We start from the raw sequence: 18,081 nt of genomic DNA on the forward strand, positions 1-18,081 counted from the left end.
GAGACCACGAACATGGGGAAACATGTCGACGCAACCCCCCTTCACTTGAGCCCTCCCCACAGAAACTCCCCCCCCCCCCGCGTCAATCTTCCTCTCTCTGCCTCCCAACTCGGAGGAAAGGAAGCCGCTGGACAGCGACGCCAACCTCCCGCCCATCGCCACTCTCAACTCCGGCTTCACCTCGCCGAGAAAAGTAACTTCCGGGTCACGCCAGGTCAGAGGCGAGTTCTTTTTCCGCTTCCGCCCCAGGCCGGAAGTCGTCGCTCTCGAGGTCTCGGGCCGCTCCATGCCGGCGACATGAAGGCCATCGTCCAGCGGGTCACCCGGGCCAGCGTGACAGGTGCGGGACGGCCGCCGCCTCTTCCCCAGGTGTTGCTCGAGGGGGGCCCCGCGCGACAAGCTTCCCGCGAGTGGGGCTCCCTCCCTCCGCCCGCTTGCAGGGGACGGGCCGCGATGAAGCCCATCCCGAGTGACGGGCGCCGCCTTCAGCACTGATAGGCCAGCTCAGGCTCCCTCCCTTGCCCGTCGGCGCTTTCTCTCCTGAGGTGCAATTTGCTTTTTTATTTCTCCTTAACTCGCCTAATTCCTCCCACCCCCCCTTCTTTTAGCTTCCACTTTATGTATTGATATTTGATGATTGAGGGACTGGAGCACCTTCCTTATGAGGAGAGACTGCAGCGTTTGGGACTCTTTAGTTTGGAGAGGAGACGGCTGAGGGGGGATATGATTGAAGTCCATAAAATTATGCAGGGGGTAGAAAATGTGGACAGAGAGAAATTTTTCTCTCTTTCTCACAATACTAGAACCAGGGGGCATCCATTGAAAAAGCTGGGGGGAAGAATTAGAACTAATCAAAGGAAACACTTCTTCACGCAACGTGTGATTGGTGTTTGGAATATGCTGCCACAGGAGGTGGTGATGGCCACTAACCTGGATAGCTTTAAAAAGGGCTTGGACAGATTTATGGAGGAGAAGTCGATCTATGGCTCCCAATCTTGATCCTCTTTGATCTGAGGTTGCAAATGCCTTAGCAGACCAGGTGCTCGGGAGCAGCAGCAGCAGAAGGCCCTTGCTTTCACATCCTGCATGTGAGCTCCCAAAGGCACCTGGTGGGCCACTGCAAGTAGCAGAGAGCTGGACTAGATGGACTCTGGTCTGATCCAGCAGGCTTGTTCTTATGTTCTTATTTATTCATAGGAGCCGCGTGGCGTAGTGGTTAAGTGCTTGCACTGCCACTCACATGGTCAGGAGTTCGAGCCCCCTGTGGGTCAGATATCCTGGCAGCTGGCTCATGGACGACTCAGCCATCCATCCATTCCTTGGTCGGTAAATGAGTACCTAGCTCAGTGATGGCAAATCTTTCCGAGAGTACCTAGCTCAGTGATGGCGAATCTTTCCAAGACCGAGTGCCCAGATTGTAACCCAAAACCCACTTATTTATCACCAAGTGCCAACACAGCAATTTAACCTGAATGCTGAGGTTTAAGTTTAGGAAAAACGGTTGGTTCCGAGGCACATGTTACTTGGGAGTAAGCTTGGTGAAGCAACCGTGCAATTCTTCAAATGGGTGAATCATGACCCTAGAAGGGTTTACTCAGAAGCAAGCCCCATTGCTAGCAACTGAGCTTACTCCCAGGTAAAGGATCATGCCCAGGCTAGCCTAGATGTTTGTGTGTGTGTGTGTGTGTGTGTGTGGGGGTGATTTTCCGCCCCCCCATGATGAATTCTGTACACATGTGCCCACAGAAAGGGCTCTGAGTACCACCTCTGGCACCTGTGCCATAGGTTCGCCACCACTGACCTAGCGAATAGCTAGGGGGTAAAGAATAGTTGGGAAAGCAATGGCAAACTACCCCACAACAATGGCTTGCCTGTGAAATCACTGCTTGCAGTGTACCCCAGGGTCGGACACGACTGAAGGGGAAACTTTACCTATTTATTCATAATTTTGTTTTCATTACCTGTTTGGTGACTGAATTCTCTGTTGATAGAATTGTATTATGCCAATAAAGGTTGTTGAGTTGAGTTATTTCATGGGATGGGCAACAGACTGCTTGAAAAACACGCCAGGCTTATAGGGCGAGGAGGAGTCGCTTAGTTTGCTTGAGCAGGGCAACACATTAAGATTGTTTTTTTTTTGTCCAAGGCTTTCACGGCTGGAATCAACTGGCTGTTGTGGGTTTTCCAGGCTGCGTGGCCGCAGTCTGGTGGTTGTTGGTCCTAACATTTCACTCCCATTTCTGGCTGGCATCTTCAGAATCTTGTCTTTTGGCAGCTTTTGCTCCTTGTGTTACGCTAGCGGAGGTTGTGTCTTTCCTCATTCCACATGTGCATGTATTTCACCCCCTGCCCCCCACGCACCTGTGAGGGAAACAAAACATATACACCCCCTCCACCCCACCCCCCTGCACACAATCATTCCACAATGTATCATGTTGAAAAACCCAGCTTACTGTGACTTGCCTCTGAAGATGCCAAACATAGATGCCGGTGAAACGTTTGGAGCAAAAACTATCAGATCCCAGTCACACAGCCCGGAAAATCCTCAATAGCCAGTTGACTCTAGCCATGAAAGCCTGTCAGTTCCTCACCTTACCAAATTTTATCACTGCAGCCTTTTAAACTCTCAGTTCTTGCAGTGTAGGTATGATGTCTCAAGGAGTTTTTCTGTTTGAGCGCAGCTAGAAGAAACTCCATTTACTCAGCACACATCTTTATCAGTGGAAGAAAGCCATTTTGTTCTAAATGGGAGACCTCCAGTTAAAAATCCAGGGTGGAATGGGGTGGCCAACTCGGGGTGGGGTGGGGGGGCGTCTGGAGATTTGGGGAAGGAGCATGAGAAGGGATACCCTGGAGGCCACCTTCCAAAGCAGCCACTTTCTCCAGGTAACTCTGGAGAAAGATTAGTTGTCATTCCAGGAGATCTCCACACCTCACATGAAAGTTGGCAACCCTAGGTTAGAATAAGGCATACAAGTGGTATAGGCCAGTGGTGGCGAACCTTTGGCACTCCAGATGTTATTGACTACCATTCCCATCAGCCCTTTCCAGCATGGCCATAACCTCTGGAGTGTCAAAGGTTCACCACCATGGGTGTTAGGCACATTCATCAGAGCTATGGGGTTGACTTCCCTTTCCTGTAATATGTGCAATTTGTTTAATTAGTTCCTCTCTTGGACATGGCTGCTCAGCCCAGCGTCCTGTAGATGTCACAGTGCTATTCTATCGTTGGGTATATAATTCGTTTTGGGTTCTAATCTTGGCACGTTTTATTTTGTTATCTCTGCCAGACCTGTTTATAGTGGAGTTTCAGTGTCTGTGAGGAACAGCCTTTGAGCGTCTTTGCTCAGCAGCTGCATCTTCTAACGTTGGGCCCTCACTGGATTTTGGAGGAAGCAGAGATGAGACAATAAATCATTGGGGGTGGGGGGGGGGGAAGGGAGGCGGAAATAAACATGGACTCTTTTTCAGTTTTACCAATGGAAACAATTGAGCAATTAGGAAGGGCACTGAAAAATACCTTATGATTTCTTTGTTTCAGCTGAGAGGGATAAAACACTTTTAAAGACAAGATTTTACTAGCTCAAAATATGTAGAATGAATAATTTTACATGACAATAATCTACTGCATTAGATAATATTTCCTTTGTATGTTTTTGAAAATATGATATATTTACAAGGCTATGGTTGTGCAACAATTGGTAGACTATATGTTTTATTATAGAATCTGTTGTTTTCAATGTTATAGTATTGAACTTGATGTCCTAATACAGTGATGGCGAACCTTTTTGAGACCAAGTGCCCAAATTGCAACCCAAAACCCACTTATTTATTGCTAAGTGCCAGCATGGCAATTTAACCTGAATACTGAGGTTTTAGTTTAGAAAAAACAGTTGACTCCATGGCACGCGTTACTCAGGAGTAAGCTTCGTGAAGCAACCGTGCAACGGTTTGAATGGGTGAATCACGACCCTAGGAGGTTTTACTCAGAAGCAAGTCCCATTGCCAGCAACCGAGCTTACTCCCAGGTAAAGGATTATGCCCAAGACAGCCTAGATGTGTGTGCGGGGGGTGATTTTCCGCCCCCCCCCACATGATGAACTCTGTGCACCCGTGCCCACAGAAAGGGCTCTGAGTGCCACCTCTGGCACCCGTGCCATAGGTTCGCCACCGCTGCTATAAAGCAAAGTTAATGAATACTAAGATTAAAGTTGGGCAGCCCAATCCAGAGAAGGGGGCGAATCCCTGCACCGCCCTGAGCCCTGCACCGCCCTGACATAAGTGCCCATTCTGCCGGAACAAGGAACAAATGCACCAGCGGAGGGGCAACTTACCTGGGCAGCCGGGCACTGTGTGGGTCTGCAGTGCCTGACCTGGAAGCATCCTCAGTCCCCCAGACCCAGCAGTGTGAAATGCTACACTGGCATGGTTGGGGGCATTCCCAGGGGCAGGGCCAACGTTAGTCAGACCCTGTGTGCTGGCAAAGCTGCTGGCAGAAATATGCCATGATTCTTGTAGCGTATCTCTGTTCTCCCCTATGGGCGATTTCAAGGCGATTTCCTTTAAAAACTTTTTCGCGCTTCCTGCATTGCAGGAAAACACTGTGGAGTGCATGGGGTGCAAGCCTTTATTGCCATAGACAACAGTACAACAATAATAGAAAACTGATTAAAAAGCATATACAATACAGGAAATAAATGTTAGGTCGGAGGAAATCTACTGGCGTTTGGTAATTTCCAGGAGAAAGTCTGCCGCTATCATACAGAGAGAAGGATCAGGGTTGTCCAACAAGTAGTGTAATCTAATTAAATCGGGGAGATGGGGTAAATGTAAAGGAGTAAGATTCACCTACTTGGATCTGATTTCCTTGAATCTGAGACAGTGTAGTCATTGGTGGGCCAGAGATTCAACTGAGCCATCGTTACATGGGCACAATCTTTTAGCCTTTTCTTGCTTATTGAATCTGCCATGTAACAAGGCAGAAGGCATAACATTAAACCTGGCAAGCATTATGGCTCTCCTTTTAGCAGGGTTTATTAAGCAATACAGGTAGTGTGCCAAGTGGCCCCATTCAAATGGGAGAGAAAAATACAGGGGGGGAGCACGTTTTCTTGGCTGCGATGATTAGGGTAGAGAATTCTCTATCCAATAGTTGACCGTTTAATTTTCTATAAGCTTCTGAATAGGACAAAGGGCCAGAGTGCATGGCGTGGTGCTGGAGCGGCATTGTCCCAGCCCGCCAATCCTGTCTATAACGCGCCGTTAGTCTTTTATCTGCCAATGTATTGTTCCCTTATGCCTTATTTCCTTTTAATATTTACGCTCTTATCCCGTCCCCTTTATGTTCCCGTACCTTTTTGTGTACCTAGTTTTCTTCTGCCGGTAGATTATTTTAGATACATATTTATCTAATTTATTTAGCTAAATCTATTTAGATAAATCTAATTTATTTATTTAGATACATATTTATCGAATATATTTTATGCTTTTAATTGTGAGTATTTTATCTACCTTATGCTGGTCCATGACCAAAATTAAGATTGAATTATATTCACTCATGCTGCCAGATTAATTAAATAATGGTACAGGCTCCTGTTAATTAAATAGATTGGCCATGCTGATAGGGGCTGATGGGAATTGTAGTTCATGAACATCTGGAGAGCCGCAGGCTGCAGACCCCCTATAACAGAAGAATGTTGCCAGGGGTATTGGGAGAGAAGCGTTGCCTGCAGATTGTCTTCCTTCTGTCCAACTGTTACGTATTAGGGTACAGGAGTGCTTTGAAGGATTTGACAGCACATAAAATTCAGACCACAAACTGACCTTGAATCAAAGTGTAAAGTAATTTCAAAAGGCTGGGACGTACTTGTTCTTTTGGTTTATATGAGAAGGGAATGATTCCTTTGCATAATATTCCGAGGAAAGTTTTTTAAAGGCTATTGGGAAACATTCTTTTCCCAGAAATGGACTGGGTATCTACAGGTATCACTTCAAGGGAAACCATCGAAGCTCCACCATCATGGTAATGGCAGCTTTGCTTGTGGCGTGAAAGAAATTCTGCAAGTTTTAACGTCTTTCCCCCCCTACTTCCTTCTACAGTTGGCGGAGAACAAATAAGCTCGATTGGACGAGGCCTTTGTGTGCTGCTGGGTCTGTCTGTGGAGGACACGCAAAAAGAACTTGAACATATGTAAGTCAGGACAAAGCATTTAACTTTATTTATTTATTTATTTATTTACTTACTAATTAATTAATTAATTAAATTTAATATACCGCCCTATCCCCGAAGGGCTCAGGGCGGTGAACAGCATAAAATCATATATAAAACATACAATTTAAAACAATTATGTTCTAGCATAGGAACCCACGAAACCCATATACAGCCCTCCCCAGAAAAGAAGTGGGTCCCAATGATGTTAAAAGAGGGACCCAATGAAACAGCTGGGATAGAGGCACTAAATCAGCTGAGCTGGACTCTCCAATGGCCCTTGTGTTTTTGTGTTCCATGTTCATGCAGTGTTCATGCAACGTTAACTTTCCGACAGTGGTGGCTGAACTAACAAAATGTGAATCCTTCAAGGGGAAACGGCCCTCGTTTTAAAATCTCTCTCTCTTTTACTCTTTCCGGGGGGGTGTTTTATCCCATTTTCATGTTGATTTTTATTTCCGTGCCTTTTTACTTTCACACTAGCGTTCGAAAGATATTAAACCTCCGCGTGTTTGAAGATGAGAGTGGGAAGCAGTGGTCTAAAAGTGTGATGGACCAGCAGTATGAGGTGCTCTGTGTCAGCCAGTTCACTCTGCACTGCATTCTCAAAGGAAACAAGCCCGATTATCACATGGCCATGCCAACCGAGCAAGCAGAGACCTTCTACAACAGCTTCTTGGAGCACCTCCGCAAAGCATACAAGCCAGAGTTCGTTAAAGGTAACATCGAAGTCAAGTAGCCCATGCCAACGGGGAGAGAGTTTCTCAAGGAGGACTCTTTATGTGTCATGAAAGCAGACAGCCTTTGGGGATCACTTGTTTTGTTTGTAGCCACCTGTCAGTTGATGCTCTGTGGCACAGAGTGGTAAGCTGCAGTCCTGCAGTCGAAGCTCTGCTCACAACCTGAGTTTGATCCCAGCGGAAGTCAGTTTCAGGGAGCCAACTCAAGGTTGACTCACCCTTCCATCCTTCCGAGGTCAGTAAAATAAGTACCCAGTTTGCTGGGGGTATAGGCTGGGGAAAGTGTTGGCAAACCACCCTGTAAATAAAGAAGAAGAAGAAGAAGAAGAAGAAGAGTTTGGAGTTATATCCCCCCTTTCTCTCCTGCAGGAGACTCAAAGGGACTCCACAACTCAAGTGGAGTGAAACTACAAAAAAACAAAAAATAAAAGCACCTGTCTTTGAGGCTCAACTTCTAGCAGTGGTGTAGGAGGTTAAGAGCTCGTGTATCTAATCTGGAGGAACCGGGTTTGATTCCCAGCTCTGCCGCCCTGAAGCTTCAATGCGAAAAGGAGCTTATCTGGGGGAATTCAGATTAGGCCTGTGGTGCACTCCCCATACACACCTAACTGAGTGACCTTGGACTGAAGATCACAGCTCTCTCGGAGCTCTCTCAGCTCTCCTACCTCCACCTCACAGGGTGTTTGTCGTTGTGGAAGGGGAAGGGCAAGGAGATTGTCAGCCCCTCTTTGAGTCTCCTACAGGACAGAAAGGGAGGGATATAAATCCAAACTCCTCCTCCTCCTCCTCCTCCTTCTCCTTCTTCTTCTTCTTCTTCTTCTTCTTCTTCTTCTTCTTCTTCTTCTTCTTCTTCTTCTTCTTCTTCTTCTTCTTCTTCTTCTTCTTCTTCTTCTTGGTTAGTCCATGCCCCCTCCCCCAATTTGTCCTTGCAACAGCCTTATTGTTCGGTCTCCAACCTTAAGCCAATAAACGGACTCTGCATTGTTGATCAGTAGCGATTATTGATGAGGCGTAGAAGCACCAAAGCTTGGCAAAGCCAGTTCTGGCAAACATGACCTTTGCCACCCCCTTTATCCCCCTGCAAGTCCCCCCTCCCGCTTTCCCAGGAAGTTGTGAAAAACAATCCCCGGAGCTAAGGCGCCCCAAGGTTGGCGACAGGTAGTAAGATAAAGCCACCCGGCTTCCTGCCTGCACGCGATCACAGATGCAACTCTGAAAAACTCTGAAAAACATATAACCCTAAACATTTAACCCTAAGACATTAAAATGTTTATCCTTATTCGCCTTCGGAAATGTAAGCAAGCACCTGGTGGAACAGCTGTGTCTTATAGGCTTCTGCCATCTTATACCGAATCAGAGCCTTGGTCCGTACTGTCTGTTCAGACTCGCAGCTTCTCTCCAGGATCTCAGGTGGAGGCCTTCCACATCTCCCTGACGTTTGGGGGGGTCTCTCCCCTGTTGTTATTATTACCTCTCATCCATACTTCGGACAGGATATAAATCCAATAGAATAAGTAAATAAGTTACGGCTCCCCCTCTTGAATATTAGTTGAAATATACGAGTTGTGGTCATATAGTTAAGGACACCATCTTTTAAAAAAATATTTTTATTGTATAGTTTGATATAATCATTCTATTTACATCTTTCTGATATAATGTCCAAACAATTCATTTTCCCTTTTTTTCCTCCCACCCTCCCCTAATATTATGTTTAACTTTTCTTTAACCAAACAGCAGTAAGTTCATTCGTTGTTGTCTTCTTATCCATACGTCTTCTTTGACTCCCGTCTCCTTCGTCCAATTCTCATAACTTGTCCACGTCTTCATTATTTCATTCTGTTTTTCTTACAAAGAACAATACAACAATGTGTGTAACTTATAGATATGTAAAAACCAAGAATCGTGTCACACACTAAGGCGGAAACTAAATAAATGCAAAACCAATAAATCTCTGAAGTTACTACTATAATTCATAAAGTCTTGTATAACATACAAAAAAATAGACCAAAGTCATGATTCAAATTCATCAAATTAATTATCTTAAGTCTCTGTAAGTATCTAGAGTCTCTCATTCAAATTCTTATAACAATTCATATAGTGTGATATTATATGCAAAAGGCCAAAATAATGGTTCAAAGAGCGTCAAAATAAATATCTCCAGTCTTTATAAATCCTTAGTGTGTGACGCGATTCTTGGTTTTTACATTCTGTTTTTCTTGCCATGTTTTATTCTTTGATAATGTTTCAAAAATGTCTAATGTCACTTGTTCCCATATATATTCCAACCATTTCTGAATCGTCCATTTTTTTCTTATCTTTCCATCCAAACACTATCAAGGACACCATCTTTATATTATATATAGTTATAATTTTTATGTTCAGAGGAATATATGTTCCTGTTTTAATGTTTAATGTTTTTCTGTTTTATCGATTGATTGATTGTTGTATCAGTTAATATTGCAAGCTGCCCTAAGCTTGGCTTTGCCGGGAAAGGAATGGATGGATGGATGGATCTTTTTTAATTGGAGGTCCCGGGGTTTGAACCAGGAACCTTGTGCTGAGCCACAGGCCCTCCCCAGGCTTCTTATGATGATCTATTAACTTTGGACCTGAGATAGCTTGATAAATTTCCTCTCCCAGAACTCCATCACTCTAAATGGTGCACAACAATTATAACAAAGATTGGGGAATTGGGCTATGATAGTGACTCTCTGAACATGCTAACCCTTACTGAGACATTTGCCCTCATCAAAGAGCGGCTACTAGCAATGGATTACCAACAACTGCAGAGCTTGGCCAACAAATCCCGCTCGCCAACGAACGTGGCAATTCCATTTGTGCAGGGAAACCCAGCCTACTATATTGCGCAGCGCTGACCAACCCTATATATAGGAGAGCCTACATGCTGGCTAGATTTAACATTATGCCATCCCTGCTCCATAGAAGAAGACTCAAGGGTCTACCAAAGATAAGAGGCTTTGCCCCTGCAGTCCAGGGCAGTTGAATTCCATGGCGCACATTCTCCTCCACTGCCCACTTTTACCAGAATCCAAGATCCAGCTTATTATTACAAACCATTGACTCTATGAAAACCCTGACAGAGCTTGATAAAGTAAATACGCTCTTAAACTGTAACGATCTTGACTGTTGTCTCGCAGTGGCAAAGTTTCTGGCTGAGGTTTGCGAACCGAACTTATGATCCAGTGTGAAGTTTTATCTAGTAATTTTAACTGTATTTATATTGTATGTTCTGTATGCCAATAAAGGCTTATTGAAATTGAAATTGTAAATTCCCTCTCCCTCTGGTCAAAGATGGGGGCTTGCAGGGGCCATTTTAATAGATCGAGTTTGGTCCTAATTAGGAAAAACCCCTGATCCACACCCAGACAACGGTGTGTACTTAAATAATCGGTTTAAACTTACCGCCATGTAACAACCTTAACATCAGGACAATCTGAAGCAAAAAATAGCAAAAAGTATTTGTTATCCTGCTTGAATGGGAAGAAATAACTAGAGAAAGGATTGAGATCTTGACTGGCAGCCCAAAGATACGGCCTTATCTTATGGTCTTTTGAAATGGGTTGCATCGAGTAGTGCTTAAATCCGTTTCCAAAATCTCAGGCTCCTGTCAACCGTGCCAAGGATTTCAGTGCAACCCGGTTTATAGTCGCCGTTGCGTTGATAGCAATCTGCTTTGAATGACAGATGAATCTTTTTTGGTTTCACACTGGTTGAAATGGAAAGTTCCCCGCAAACAATCACATGGATATAGTGTACACAGGTGCTTGAAAAGCTGCTGAACCAAAATGCTTTCGGGGGAGGGGGGGGGGCATTAAGAGCCGGTCTGTCAAATCCAAACTCCCAGACATTCTTAATAAAATGAAATTGAAGAAGAAGAAGAAGAAGAAGAAGAAGAAGAAGAAGAAGAAGAAGAAGAGGAGGAGGAGGAGGAGGAGGAGGAGGAGGAGGAGTTTGGATTTATATCCCCCCCTTTCTCTCCTGCAGGAGACACAAAGGGGCTTACAATCTCCTTGCCCTTCGCCCCTCCCAACAAACACCCTGTGAGGTGGGTGGGGCTGAGAGAGCTCTGAGAAGCTGTGACTAGCCCAAGGTCACCCAGCTGGCGTGTGTGGGAGTGTACAGGCTAATCTGAATTCCCCAGATAAGCCTGCACAGCTCAGGCGGCAGAGCTGGGAATCAAACCCGGTTCCTCCAGATTAGATACACGAGCTCTTAACCTCCTACGCCACTGCTAGAAGTTGAGCCTCAAAGACAGGTGCTTTTATTTTATTTTTTTTGTAGTTTCACTCCCATAGTTCTGGGAAGCAATAAAACTCCGCATAGGTTGTGCTAAACAGCTTTCCTAAAATAGGGATGTAGGAAAAACTAAACGTTTCTCCCTGCGTAAGCAAGCATCTCTCCTCCTCCTTTCTTTTCAGATGGCAAATTTGGTGCATACATGCAGGTACATATCCAGAATGATGGGCCTGTGACCATAGAACTAGAGTCTCCTTTGGCTCCGATTGATTCTAAGCAGGTAAGATGTATCTTCCTTCTCTTGGCCTGTACAAAGATTGCTTGATAAATAGTGAGGTTGAAGTGTCTTACAGATAGTGGGATTGAAGCGTCTTACCAATGTAAACCTGTGAGTGCTGTTTTCTTTACCTCCTTAAAAGACAGAGTCTATGATATGTTCCTGTTTCATAACAAAGATTCATATTGGGCAATACTATGATTGTAAGTGGAAATTCTCCCAGTGCAAACTGCGCAGGTTTCTTGTATCCTGCAAACAGGGACGGAGAGCCAGAAAGAGATAAGAAATCTGCAAGTTGAGGTGTATATCCATAAGGGCCTAGTTCAGTGGTGGCAAACCTATGGCACGGGTGCCAGAGGTGGCACTCAGAGCCCTCTCTGTGGGCACGCTCAAATAGAGTCAAACCCCCCCCCCCCCCATCTGGGCTGGCCTGGGTCACTAGGCTCAATTATTAGCATTAAAGCTAAGACCAAGTTTTGGGGAAGCAGTGTAGGTAACCCTGTTAAGCGCTGTTAAACCCCACTGATTTTCATGCGAAGAACTAAAGCGCGATCCTTTACCTGGGAGTAAGCTTGGTTGCTGGCAATGGGGCTTGCTTCTGAGTAAATCCTCCTAGGGTCTTGATTCACCCATTGGAAGAGTTGCACGGTTGCTTCAAAGCAAAGCCACCAACTACCACCAAGCTTACTCCCGAGTAAACCGTGCCTCAGAACCAACCAGTTTTTCTAAACTAAAGCCTCAGTATTCAGGTTAAATTGCCCGGTTGGCACTTTTCGATAAATAAGTGGGTTTTGGGTTGCAATTTGGGCACTCGGTCTCAAAAAGGTTCGCCATCACTGGCCTAGAGTTATATTACATGCACATCCTCTTGAGTAATGGAAGGGGTACCAGTTACAGAGACATTCTCATCAAATTGAACTGTAAATATATGCCGTTGGATCTAATTGACCCACAAGTAGAGCTTCATTTGCAGAAATGGGTTTCCCATGCCCCGCCAAATGCTACCCACTCCTGGATTCAAGCAGCTTACAGGAATAGTGCTGAGCACCTTGTAGCTATCTGCAGTGGGGGCAGGGATCAGATCCCCCTCCCCCCCACTCTTTCAGTGACAATGAATTTAAAGAGGCAGAAACACATGGTAGGCTCCTATTATCTTCCTTCACCTATGGGGAAGGTGATTGTAAGGTGATTGTAAGCTGCTTTGAAATTACTTAGAGATAGAGAAAAGTGGGGTACAAAAACCACCTCTGCTTCTCCTACATGTTTGTACCCAGCAGAAAAACACAACTGTATATAGTGTGCATAAAAAGTGCGTTTTCCTTTCAAAACACACAGCTCTTGTGTTGTCATCTTAAACAAATGCTGGTTTCATCTTTGGAGGAGTTGCTGTCACAGGGAACACCCCAGGAAAAAGCTCCAGCCTTAGAGAGCTTTGTGGGTAGAGTTCATGGGTCACTGAAGCTTTAGTGCAGTGATGGCGAACCTATGGCACAGGTGCCAGAGGTGGCACTCGGAGCCCTCTTTGTGGGCACGCGCACACAGCGTTCGTCATGTGGGGGGCGGAAAATCACCCTCCCCCCACACATCTAGGCTGGCCTGGGTCACTGAGCATGATGTGCGTGCACCGCGGTGAGCAGGGAGGATTCGGCTAGTGTGCCTGGTGCCTGTGCTTTGGGTGACTGCTGCCCCGGGGGTGTGTGTGTGTGTGTGTGCACAGAGGAGACAGAGATGCTAGAGAGGCACAAAGCGATGCGCGCGGGACTTGCTGGAGGCTAGAGCAGGCTGGCCCCTGCTCGAATGGTGGGGTGGAGGAAGAGGGAGGCAACCAGTTTTTTCTAAACTAAAACCTCAGCATTCAGGTTAAATTGCCGGGTTGGCACTTTGCGATAAATAAGTGGGGTTTGGGTTGCAATTTGGGCACTCGGTCTCCAAAAGGTTCGCCATCACTGCTTTGGTGTGTTCATCTTGACATGTTATTAACTGTTTCTTCTCTAACAATAAAAGAGGGGCCGTGGCTCCATGTCAGAGCATCTAGAGGTCTTGGTTCAATCCCCAGCATCGGTAGTTGAAAGGATCCCTCAGTGGGTGACATATGAACATAAGAACATAAGAACTGGCCTGCTGGATCAGACCAGTGCCCATCTAGTCCAGCACTCTGCTACTTGCAGTGGCCCACCAGGTGCCTTTGGGAGCTCACATGCAGGATGGGAAAGCAAGGGCCTTCTGCTGCTGCTGCTCCCAAGCACCTGGTCTGCTAAGGCATTTGCAATCTCAGATCAAGGCAGATCAAGATTGGTAGCCAAAGATCGACTTCTCCTCCATCAATCTGTCCAAGCCCCTTTTAAAGCCATCCAGGTGAGTGGCCATCACCACCTCCTGTGGCAGCATATTCCAAACACCAATCACACGTTGCGTGAAGTGTTTCCTTTTATTAGTCCTAATTCTTCCCCCAAGCATTTTCAATGAATGCCCCCTGGTTCTAGTATTGTGAGAAAGAGAGAAAAATTTCTCTCTGTCAACAATGACAAGAGATCTTTCCGCATCTTGGAGTGCTGCTGCCAGTCAGAGGAGGTGGTGGTCTGACTGAGTACAAAGTGGTTTCATGTATGTATTTGGAACAGATTCTCAGCTGTTCTTCAGTAGTGGTTAAGAACAGGTGCACTCTAATCTGGAGAACCGGGTTTGATTTCCAGCTCTGCCACTTGAGCGGTGGAGGCTTTTCTGGTGAACTAGATTAGCTTGTGCACTCCATCACATGTCAGCTGGGTGACCTTGGACTAGTCACAGTTCTTCTGAGCTCTCTCAGCCCCACCCACCTCACAGGGTGTTTGTTGTGGGGAGAGGAAGGGAAAGGAGTTTGTAAGCCCCTTTGAGTCTCCTTACGGGAGAGAAAAGGGGGATATAAATCCAACTCTTCTTCTTCTTCTTCTTCTTCTTCTCCTTCTCCTCCTCCTCCTCCTCCTCCTCCTCCTCCTCCTCCTCCTTCTCCTTCTCCTTCTCCTTCTTCGTCCCTGTTGCTGAGTCTTTCACTGTGGTCCTGAGCACCTTGCCTTTAGTTGTGCAGCCCTTGGAATATAAGGCCTGTATTTGAGATATATATTGAGTCCTCAGAGAAGTTTTCTAGACCCTAATGCCACATAACGCCATAGCCATAGCACTGTGGTTCTACTCGGAGGGAGGCAAGATCCTGATTCAGGTCAAACAACACAGCAGAGTTAACGGAGGTTGATTATGGGTAATGTCAACCCCGTGTACTATTTCAGGCAGTTGCTGATCCAGCCAGAAACTGTGGTGTGATGTTAGTTTACAAATGATGGTTTACGCTCACTGCTGGCATGACGTCTGAACCGTTGTTACAGCTGTTGCTTTGCTACGGCAGCTAGTCAAGAGGAATTCTGACCTGAAGGAAAAGGACAACAGACAAGCAGCTCTGAGTGCCAGATCTTCAGTATGTTTGGAAGCTCAAACTTCAGCTTGTGCGATCTCTGAACTGACCCTGTCTCTGGGGGTTTGGAGTGGTAGAAGAGCTCCCCAACAAGAAGAGTTTGGATTTCTATCCCCCCTATCTCTCCTGTAGGAGACTCAAACGGGCTTACAATCTCCTTGCCCTTCCCCCCTCACAACAAACACCCTGTGAGGTAGGTGGGGCTGAGAGAGCTCCGAAGAACTGTGACTAGCCCAAGGTCACCCAGCTTGCAGCGTGTGTGAGAGTGCACAGGCTAATCTGAATTCCCCAGATAAGCCTCCACAGCTCAAGTGGCAGAGCGGGGAATCAAACCCGGTTCCTCCAGATTAGAATGCACCTGCTCTTAACCACTACGCCACTGCTGCTGAACATTATGTTCAGACTGAGACCTGCACGGATTTTCTGAGAACAAATATCATTAACAGCAAAACCGCGACTCTAATCCTGTTGCGTCTTTATTGCTGTTGCCCTGTTTTGTTTGTAGATGTTTTGTTACTAAGGACCACTGGTCAAAACGAAGAGCCGGTCTTCAGTTCCTGGCAGTGTCCTTTGGTATTTCCTTCTGCGAGGCCATGTGCCGAATGCACTTGGGAAATTAAAACGAGGGCTGCTGCAAGGAAAACAATGAATGGAGGATGGTGGGGGAAAGTCTGTTTGGATGGACTGTCAGGTTGCCACGAACATATTTAATAAAAGCCTGCATGCTTTGTCATGGTTGCGCCTGCTGCTGTTCGTCTGTGTTCCAGGGGTGGACAAGGGATGTATCAGCAGAGTTTAAAGTGGAGTCACTCTGGTAAGATGAGAAGGTTTAGTCTTCTTGCACTCACTGCAGCCTGCTACCACTCTTGGAAAAGAATACTCTCACTCAAGATGTTCTTTCCATAGGAAGGCTTTTACTTTAGCAGTTGCAAGGCTACACAAGTCTATTCTATACAAGACTATAAGGCTATACAGAACTCTTCAGCAATAACAAAGTTCAACACACACAGAACTCTATCTGAACTTATTTATTTATTTATTTATTTATGTATTCATTCCACTTTTATACCGCCCTCCCCCAAAGGGCTCAGGGCGGTTAACAACATAATACATACAAGTGGATAATAGAATAAAATACTAAAATTTATACAAGTTAAAATGCAGCGGTCCAAACTTATAAATATTTAAAACAGATGGCGTCTAACCTTTCACTCCTCTGACTCTGAGGGGGGGGGAACAGCGGATCTCAGTTGTTAATGGGCGCTATCAGCAAGCCCACGGCCTCCCCAAAGGCCTGTGAACTCTTCGATCTTATACAGGCCCTGCGCGAATTCACTGAGGATCCCTTGCGGGAAGTCCGGACAGCTTTCGGAGGAAGAGCATTCCGCAGGCAGGGGCCAGGGCCGTAGAAAGCCCTGGCCCTGGTGGAGGCCAGCAGCATCATAGAGGGGCGAGGACCTCCAGATAGATTGGCACTCTGCGGCTGAGCGCCCGAGAAGACCCGGCGATGGGACATATGGGGCCAGACGGTCCCCTAAAGGTGCAGAACCCCAGACAGCGTAAGGAGCCTTAAAGAGTTAACACCAATACCTTGAAGGCGATTGAACGCTCAACAGGGAGCCAGTGCACAGCCCGGTGCAACCGCAGGCGTGATGTGATCTCTGAAAGAGCACCTCCCGTGAGCAACCGAGCCGCCGCATGCTGGACCAGTTTCAATTTCGAATCAGCCTCAAGGAGTAGAGCCTGCGTAGAGCGAGTTGCAATAGTCTAACCTGGAGGTGACCGTTCGCGTGGATCACTGTGGCCAGAATCCGCCGGGGAGAGGGAAGGGGAGCCAGCCGCCGGGCCTGGCCGAAGATGGAAAAACGCAACCCGGGTTACATGGGCCACCTGGGTCTCCATGGAAAGAGACGAATCCAGGTGGACCCCCAGGCTGCGAACCGAGGGGGCCGGTGCCAATGAGACCCCCTCCCACACCGGCGACTGGAAAACTCCCGCCCCCCCCGACGGCCTAGCCACAGGATCTCCGTCTTTGCTGGATTCAGTTTCAACCTGCTCTGCGTCAACCAACCAGCAACCGCCTCCAAACAGTGCTGTAGAGCTGCAGGGGCAGTGTCTGCTCCCCCCTCCATCGACAGAATGAGCTGGGTATCATCAGCATACTGATGGCACTCCAGCCCAAAGCTCCGTACCAGCTGAGCAAGGGGTAACATATAGATGTTAAAATAACAGCCCGGGGACAGCAGCGGCTCCTGAGGCACACCACAGTGGAAGGCGGGCACCTCCGGGAAGCTTAGTCCCCACACCACACTTGCTGACTCCGGTCCCGGAGATGACGAGGCAATCCATTGAAGGACAGTACCCGTACCCCGGAAGCGGCCAGAAGCGGTGGGTCAAAAGGTGCGTGATCGTGCGACCACATCCAAGCGGCTGCGGTGAGATCAACAACGCACCAGCTTGGCGCCCGATCCGCGCATTCGTGTCGAGCTGTATACCGAGGCGTATCTGTGGCGGCGAGAACAGTCTCCGTCCCATGCCCAGCACGGAAGCGGACTGGAAGGGATCCCGAAGGCGATCGTCCTCCAGAAACCCCTGAAGCTGCTCCAACACCACTCTCTCCAATTACCTTCCCCAGAAGCGAAAGATTCGAAGGCGGGGGGCGGTAAGTGAAGCCAGATTGCTAGGATCTAAAGATGGTCTTTTTAAGAGTGGGCGGGCCACCGCCTCCTTCAACCCCCCTGGGAACGCTCCTTGCTCAAGGGAGCAATTGCTAATACCTAACAGGTGGGGGAATTAAGTTGAAAGCTCCTCCCACGGCATGCTTTAATAAGCCAGGAGGAGCCGCGGATCCAGAAAGGACAGAGTAGTAGGTCTAACCAGCAGCCCTTGAGGCTCTGTCAACATCGTCTTCCGGACCCAGGGAGAACTGGGCCAAGCGAGGGCCAAAAGGCGGCAAGGCCTCCAGTTGGCTCAAATTGTCTCCAAAGGTGGCCGGGAGGTCCCTGGCGGAGCTTGGCAGTGATTTGTATCTGCCCGAAATAGCTCATAAAATGCCTCACAGCCTAATAGCCAATTGATCATTTTTTGAACCACTCTGTTGATAAAGAGGTAAAGGGGATCCCGAATTATACGGAATTCAGTTGCGTTGGTAGAG

General features: G+C 47.0%; 1 protein-coding gene across 1 annotated transcript; it reads left to right on the plus strand.

Annotated features, from left to right (window-relative positions):
* Positions 1-244: 244 nt before the first annotated feature.
* On the plus strand, positions 245-15,591 carry DTD1 (D-aminoacyl-tRNA deacylase 1). Its single transcript, XM_048515872.1, has 5 exons — positions 245-340; positions 6,100-6,190; positions 6,692-6,927; positions 11,388-11,485; positions 15,433-15,591. Exons 1-5 carry the CDS (start codon positions 298-300, stop codon positions 15,445-15,447), a joined length of 483 nt encoding a protein of 160 aa, XP_048371829.1. The 5' UTR covers positions 245-297; the 3' UTR covers positions 15,448-15,591.
* Positions 15,592-18,081: the final 2,490 nt, after the last annotated feature.

This window comes from Sphaerodactylus townsendi, linkage group LG14 (assembly GCF_021028975.2).
Source record: "Sphaerodactylus townsendi isolate TG3544 linkage group LG14, MPM_Stown_v2.3, whole genome shotgun sequence".
Lineage (NCBI taxonomy): Eukaryota > Metazoa > Chordata > Lepidosauria > Squamata > Sphaerodactylidae > Sphaerodactylus > Sphaerodactylus townsendi.